The sequence below is a fragment of the Myotis brandtii genome, unplaced genomic scaffold, assembly GCF_000412655.1.
Source record: "Myotis brandtii unplaced genomic scaffold, ASM41265v1 scaffold550, whole genome shotgun sequence".
NCBI classification, from domain to species: Eukaryota; Metazoa; Chordata; class Mammalia; order Chiroptera; family Vespertilionidae; genus Myotis; species Myotis brandtii.
In genome coordinates, this window is record NW_005370043.1 from 3,389,853 (window position 1) to 3,397,339 (window position 7,487).

The 7,487-nt window shown below is 58.9% G+C and overlaps 1 protein-coding gene across 2 annotated transcripts in view; it reads left to right on the top strand.

Moving 5' to 3' along the window:
• Positions 1-7,487, top strand: part of PSD (pleckstrin and Sec7 domain containing) — a 16,227-nt gene that overhangs the window by 1,587 nt on the left and 7,153 nt on the right. The window contains exons 1-10 of one of the 2 annotated variants that reach the window (XM_005878248.2): positions 17-207; positions 1,407-2,144; positions 2,416-2,518; positions 2,953-3,307; positions 4,047-4,487; positions 5,724-5,918; positions 6,085-6,165; positions 6,353-6,465; positions 7,165-7,223; positions 7,333-7,422. In XM_005878248.2, the coding sequence (XP_005878310.1) occupies positions 1,491-2,144; positions 2,416-2,518; positions 2,953-3,307; positions 4,047-4,487; positions 5,724-5,918; positions 6,085-6,165; positions 6,353-6,465; positions 7,165-7,223; positions 7,333-7,422 (2,091 nt within the window). In that variant the 5' untranslated portion in view covers positions 17-207; positions 1,407-1,490. Of the gene's footprint in view, positions 1-16; positions 208-1,406; positions 2,145-2,415; positions 2,519-2,952; positions 3,308-4,046; positions 4,488-5,723; positions 5,919-6,084; positions 6,166-6,352; positions 6,466-7,164; positions 7,224-7,332; positions 7,423-7,487 lie in introns of those variants that run through there. The other variant, XM_005878249.2, reaches the window with a different exon arrangement.

Below are 7,487 nucleotides of genomic sequence, written 5' to 3' on the forward strand. Positions count from 1 at the left end.
CCAGGGCTCAGGGCCCTGGGAGAGGGCGGGGGTTGGGAGGGGGTGAGATTAGCTCTGCCGGAGCCACGCAGGGAGGAGGAGGGACTGAGAGGCAGAGGCGGGCGGGCCGGGAGAAAGCGGGAGCCAGCGGGAGCCGCGCTGCTTTCACAGCCGAGCTGGGCCTGGCCTCTGCTCTCCCTCCTCGGCCCCAGCTCCAAGCCGGCGGCGGTGAGTACTGAGTCCGGGTTGCACGGGGAGATGCTGGGCCTCAACTCAGTTTCAGGAGCCTGAGTAGCAGGGTTGCTGCTCCTGACCCCGGTCCCTACCCTGCATTGCCACAAGAGGCCCCTTTACCCCCTGAGGGTGCCTCCTGGGCTGGACAGAATCTGTCACCACGGGGGGGAGAAGGGTCTGGTGCAGTCTCCCCCTCCAGGGACCAGTGACTGGTGGGGGTTGGGAGAGAGGGTGTGTGTCCCTGCTTCAGTATGGGTGTGAGTGTGCACCTGTATTTGTGTGTCATTGTGACCAGTGGGTCTCTGTATCTGATATGCCTATGTATCTGTGAGCATTAGAGAATGAGGGTCCCTCTGTGTGTATCTGGGTATCTCTTTGTGTATAAAACAAGCATGTGCCTTTCCATGAGACACATAGTTGTTATGACTGTGAGACTGTGTGAAGGTGTGTCTCTGAGCAATGTGTATGTGTGCCTGTCTGCGTGTCGCCTCTGAATGTGTTTAACTGTATGTGACATTTTGGTCCTTAAGTATGTGTGTGTGCATGAGTGTGTGTACCTATATTAAGAACAAAAATGTCCCTTTCCCATCCATCATGTATGTATTCAGGGTAGCGGCTTCTGTTCAGGCCTTTTTCTTCCCCTTCACCCTATGCCTTTCAGCTCCTTGTGGTCCCTAGATAATCCCCCTTCTCCAATTCCTTTTTCCTCTCTTTCCAGGGGGCCTGAATTGGGGCCTCCATAAGAGGAGCTAACTGTGGGGCACGCATGGCTGCATGATAGTGATGGCTGGCTGACACTCCTAGCCCAGAGGGTGGGGGCACCAGTCTTCCCCTCCCCCCACACCAGTAGTACCTACAAAATGCCACAGAGACTCCAGGCTCACTCAACTTCCTTCCTTCCAACATAGCTTCCTTCCCCCCACCCCCCAGGTGATGCTCAGGGTTCCCAGGCAGGAGGAGAGAACCCAGGGTCCTTTTGGAGGGAACAATCTTTTCTCCTCAGGCCTCCGTGGAAGTAGCCCAAGCAGGAGGCCTGATTACCCCCAGGGGAGGGATCAATGATGCCACAGTCCCAGGGTGGGCTAGGCCCCTGGTGCTCAGTGGCCCCAGCCAGCTTTCCCCTCCCTGTCTCTGCTCTCTTGTCCATCCAACTCCCTGGCGGTTCACCCCCTGCTCCCCTTCCTCTCTTGCAGGCCTGTCAGAAGAGCATGCTGCCCCCTCACTCCCCGCCTGGCCTCGCCATCCCTGCCCCCCCAGCCTGACCCCCGGGCCCCAGCATGGCCCAGGGTGCCATGCGCTTCTGCTCTGAAGGTGACTGTGCCATCTCCCCGCCACGATGCCCACGCCGCTGGCTCCCCGAAGGCCCTGTGCCTCAGAGTCCCCCAGCCAGCATGTATGGCAGCACGGGCTCCCTGCTACGGCGGGTGGCAGGTCCAGGTCCCCGAGGCCGGGAACTGGGACGTGTGACAGCACCCTCGACACCCCTGCGTGGCCCCCCTTCACCCCGTGTTGCTCCCTCACCCTGGGCACCCTCTTCACCCACTGGGCAGCCTCCACCAGGGGCCCAGAGTTCCGTAGTCATATTCCGCTTTGTGGAGAAGGCCAGCGTGAGGCCACTGAATGGGCTACCTGCTCCCGGAGGCTTGAGTCGGAGCTGGGACCTGGGTGGGGTCGCTCCTCCCAGGCCCACTCCAGCTCTTGGGCCTGGCTCCAACCGCAAGTTGCGGCTGGAGGCCTCCACTTCAGACCCACTCCCAGCCGGAGGAGGTTCAGCTCTGCCTGGCAGCCAGGGCCTTCTACACGGGCCGCCAGCCCCACCTCAGGTCGGGGCAGATGGTCTTTACTCCTCTCTCCCCAATGGGCTGGGGGGGCCCTCTGAGCACCTGGCCACACTATTCCGAGGACCTGCTGACACTGGACTCCTGAACCAGGTATGCGACCTCCCTTGGGCTCCCTGGAACCCCAGAGTCCTACGGAAGGGGCAAGACTGGGCTCCGTGGCCATTTTGGCCCCGTGGGCTACTCATTGAATCCTTCACTCCTATTCTAAATCTCTTTCTTGCCCTCTGGGCTTGTCTCTCTGTCTCTGCACCTCCATCTCTGTCCCTGAGTGGTTTTCTTTGTGTTTCTATCCCATCTTCTTTTGTCTTTGCATGTCTGGCTTTATCTCTGGGTGTCTTCTACCTCTCCCTCCTTGGCTTAGGGAGACACCTGGTCCTCACCCCGGGAAGTCTCCTCTCATGCCCAGAGAATTGCTCGAGCCAAATGGGAATTCTTCTATGGCTCCTTGGCACCCCCCAGCTCAGGTAAGGCTGGGACTGGAGCAAGGGGAATGGGGCAGGTCCTTCTCAGCACCGAGGTGTCGTAGGGAGTCCTCCTTTAAACCTCCCCCAGCCTTTCCTGGGCTCCTGTGTCAGCTAATGCTTCCTCAGGCCTGGGGCCCGTCTTCCCATATGTGCTAGGATGGAGGGGTTGGGGATGATGGCTGGGTTGGGCACCTGCAGGAAGCTGGGTAGTGGAAGGAGGGGATGGGAGGAGACCAAGGATCAGTCCTTAGAGTAGAAAATGAACTCCAATGGTACCAGGAACAAGCTGAGTTTGTAGCAGGAGGAATGGTGGTGAGACAGTGAAAGAACCGCCTGCCAACATGAGGCAGTGGGGATGACTTCCTTCCTAGAACAGTCAGGGCAGGAAGCTGACCTGGATACCCTCCTGACCCGGATGCCTGTGCACACTGCAGGTGCTAAGCCCCCAGAGCAGGCCCCCCCATCTCCACCTGGGGTGGGCTCAGGGCAGGGCTCTGGGGTGGCTGTGGGGCGAGCGGCCAAATACTCCGAGACCGACCTGGACACGGTGCCCCTGAGGTGCTACCGAGAGACCAACATCGATGAAGTGCTGGCTGAGCGGGAGGAGGCTGATTCAGCCATCGAGAGTCAGCCCAGCTCTGAGGGCCTGCCTGGCACCGTCCGCCCACCTGCCCCACGTCCGGGCCCATGCCTTGGCCCTCATGCCAGCCTGAGCAGTGGCGATGAGGATGAGGCAGGTGGGGAAGAGGATGTGGACGATGAGGTGTTTGAGGCCTTGGAGGGGGCACGGTGAGTGGGGGAGAGGGGGAGGACAGTGGCTGCTCCTTCCCACTGGCCCAGAGGCAGAGCTGGGGTCAATGGGACTGGAATAGAGATGAGGGTGGGGTTGGGAGAGTCAGGACCAAGCTGGTGGTGCCAACAGCATGGTGTGGCAGGAGACTCTGGACAGAGGCCTGAGGCCTGGTAGAATACTAGAATGGGGGGGGGAGGGGCATCTGCAAGAACCCAGGAGGAGAGGGGGTAGCCAGGATAGAGGAGGAAAGGTGTTCTGGTGAAGAAAGGGCTGAGTGAGAGGCCAGAGGCCAGAATTAAGCCTGGGGTGTGGGAGCATCAATCCATACCCTGGATCTTGGTGGGAGAATGGGGAGTGTGGGGGTTTCTTCTTCATCTCACACCCCACTGCAGCCTGGAGCCTCATCTCCTTCTCCTAAGATGTTGCCAGAAATAGAAATGGGATGGCAGGAGGGGAGAGGATCAGGGAGAAGGAGGAGAAAGGGAGATTAGCACGGAGGGAGAGAGGAAGGGGATTGGTTGCTGGGGATGGATAGGGATGGCGTGCCCCAAGGCACTAAATAGCTTGAAGGACCTGTTGTGGGGAGCCCCTATCCAAATGGCTTTTTAAGGGGTTTGGGGGACTGTGAAAAGCAAGTGATAAGCCCCTTTGTAGGGTCAGTATGAAAGTTCAATGAAATGCTACCTGAGAGTTGTCCTCTGGGCCCCTGATGGGAGATTTTCCCTGCCCCTGCAGGCCAGGCACCCAGATGCCTCACCTGGGGCCTCTCAAGTCACCTGTGCCCTTCCTACCTGGGACCAGCCCCTCGGCCGACGGGCCTGACTCTTTCAGTTGTGTGTTCGAAGCCATCTTGGAGTCACACCGGGCCAAGGGCACCTCCTACACCAGCCTTGCCTCCCTGGAGGCCCTGGCCTCACCTGGCCCAACCCAGAGCCCCTTCTTCACCTTTGAGCTGCCTCCCCAACCCCCCATCCCCCGGCCTGATCCCCCTGTTCCCGCCCCACTTGCCCCTCTTGAACCGGATTCTGGTACCAGCTCTGCTGCTGATGGGCCTTGGACACAGAGAGGGGAGGAAGAAGAGGCAGAGGCTGCAGCCAAGCAAGCCCCAGGGAAGGAGCCCCCTAGTCCCTGCCGCTCGGAGGACAGCTTTGGGCTGGGGGTGGCACCCCTGGGAAGGTGAGTGATTCCTTTGGTCTCAGATTCAAGGCCCCTGGGGCTCTAGGAACAGCTGTTCAAAGGGACAGAGCCTGAGTGCGAAGAGGTAGTTTGCATTCCTGACCCCTGATAGGCCTGGTTAGGGAATGCAGATGCCCTGTTTCCCACCTGGAGGACTTTCCACTGACTGTGAGGGGGAGCCCCTTAGAGTCCCCGCCCCCCTTGGTCTCAGATCCAGTGACTTGAGAAATCACGATTCAGAACTGAAGGATGTCCTCTCCAGGAGGGCCCCTCCCTCCCCAGACAGAGCCGGCCACCTGCCTAGAATTCTTGTGACCTAACACCCATCCAGCCTGGAGGCTTCTTCCAAAGATGCAGCCACCAGCCTCCCCCATCGCTTCCCTCCCAAGCCACCTCCCCCTCCAATCAGGAGTCTCTCACCCTTATCCAGGAAGTCCATTCATCAGTCTAACCTTTCTGCTCTCTCCTCTGCCAGCTACCCTCTCAGTCATGGAAGCCATGGCAACAGGAGGGGGTGGCCAGAGATACAGCGTTGCCTAGCAACCAGGAGTTTCCGGCCTCTGTCTCTGGGTGACAGGTGGCTTTGCAAGTAGAGCAGCTGGGGTGGGAAGGGAAGGAAAGGAGGAGACAGGAGATGAGGGGGAGCACTTTGACCGGCAGTCCCCTTTACCCCAGAACCTGCTTCTTTGTGAGTAGAAGCGAAGGACCAAGGAGGAGGCTCCTCTCCCTAACGGGTGGGAGGAGGAAAGATATAGGAGTGGGAAGCTGTCCTGTTGCCCTCAAATTTTTGACCGTCTACTGTTCTCCCCTGACAGCCTGTGTTGACCCTTGTCCATATCCTTAGAGATATAAGACTATGTCCGAGAAGGAACAGAGTGGTGATGGGGAATCTATGTGCAACAGCAAACTTAGGGGACTTTGTGGGAGAATGGGGAGTGTGGGGCTTTCCTCTCCGTCTCACACCCCACTGCAGCTTAGAGCCTCATCTTCTCCTTCCTTGGGGAAGCAGCCAGAATTCCCACAGCAGCAACATGGATGTGGGTTAGACTTGAGGCAGGACTTCCACAGAGAGGTGGCAATGATGGAGGGAGCCTGAACAATCCCCTCTGGAGAAAAGAAAATGTCTTCCCCATGTCCCGGTCTCCCCTCCTGTCATCCTGCTCTGGAGGCAGAGGAAGGGTCTGGATGGCCCCTGAGAACCTGCCTCATCTCTGAGCTGGTGTTCTGCCCTGGCAGCGAACCACCCTTGAGCCAGCTGGTATCTGACTCAGACTCAGAGCTGGACAGCACAGAGCGGCTGGCCCTGGGAAGCACGGACACCTTGTCTAATGGGCAGAAAGCAGACCTGGAGGCCGCGCAGCGCCTGGCTAAGAGGCTGTACCGACTGGACGGCTTCAGGAAGGCTGATGTGGCCCGGCACCTGGGCAAGAAGTAAAACCACTGGGCTGGGAATGAGAGGGGGCAGGAGGGATGCATCCTGTGGGCAGCACCTCCACATCCCCTCTATCTAATGCCCCCAGGTTTCTCAGTAACCCCCCCATTTGGCTCCTTGACACTTCCCCTTGAGACTCTCCCTGTCTCTCTACCCTGCCCACAGCAATGACTTCAGTAAACTCGTGGCTGGAGAGTACCTCAAGTTCTTTGTCTTCACGGGCATGACTCTGGACCAAGCTCTCAGGTGGGTGGTGAGCCCTCTGAGTGCAGCCCCAGCGCTCCAGGCCTGGTGTGCAGGGCCTTAGCTCTGCCTCCTCTGAGCCCCTGCACCTCCCCTAAGCGGCCCTGACATCACCCTTCCCAAGAGCCAGGGCTACCTGGTAAGGGGGCCTTGGGTGGGGGTGACGTGCTCCCTCTTCCCTCCTCTCCAGGGTGTTTCTGAAGGAGCTGGCCTTAATGGGTGAGACCCAGGAACGGGAGCGCGTGCTGGCCCACTTCTCCCAGAGATACTTCCAGTGCAATCCTGGAGCTCTGTCCTCAGAGGGTGAGGAGGCCAGGGACAGGGCTTTCCTGGCTGGTCACTGAGGCAAATGGGCACTGTGTGTGTGCCTAGGTGCATGGGTATGTGTGCAGGAATGAATGAATGCACAAGCTTGCAGGCATGTGAGCACACATGTGTGCAGACCATGCTGATCTGGCGACATGGATAATGCACAAGCTTGCAGGCATGTGAGCATACATGTGTGCAGACCATGCTGATCTGGCGACATGGATGTGGAACTGTGCATGTGGCAGGCATATTGTTAGGGTCTAGTGTGTGTTGTGAAGAGGCAGGTGACAGGTGTGTTTGCATACCATTGTCCACATATATGTGCCAAACAGTGCTTGGCTTGAGTGGGGATTCTGTTTGGCCGCACTGGTCCGCATAACTGTGTGAGGCACACTTGTTTGTGTTGCGTGCAGAGACACAGGCATGTGGGTGTTCGGGGGCACGCAGTGGACAGCCCCAGCACTTGAGAGAGCTAGGGAGGGTGGCCTGAGAAAAGGGTGAGGTCCCTTCTAAGGGATCTGCTGGAAAAGAGAAATCTTTGCTGAGGTCTGGCTCACTAATGGGCTTCAGGACTTACAAAAGTGTGGTTGTGGGCCAAAGGGGTCCCGGAGGGGGGCAGGGGATGAGCTGGAAGTCTGAGTAAGACAGCGGTGGGAAGAGTCCCAGGGAGGCTGAATGTCAACTCTGCCCTAGACGGTGCGCACACGCTGACCTGCGCCCTCATGCTACTGAACACCGATCTCCATGGCCACGTGAGTGGGGTATGGCGGGAAGGAGCCGGAAAACAGACCCTATCCAAGACCTCAAGGCCTGGAAGGCCAAGGGCCACCCGGGTCCACAGGCCTCTGTTCCCTCCCTTAGAACATCGGGAAGCGCATGACCTGCGGAGACTTCATTGGGAACTTGGAGGGCCTCAACGAAGGCGGCGACTTCCCCAGGGAGCTGCTCAAGGTGGGGGGCGGGCAGGGGCAGGGATAGGGACCTGTGGGCGGGTGTCCGAGAAAGGCGAGGTGAGG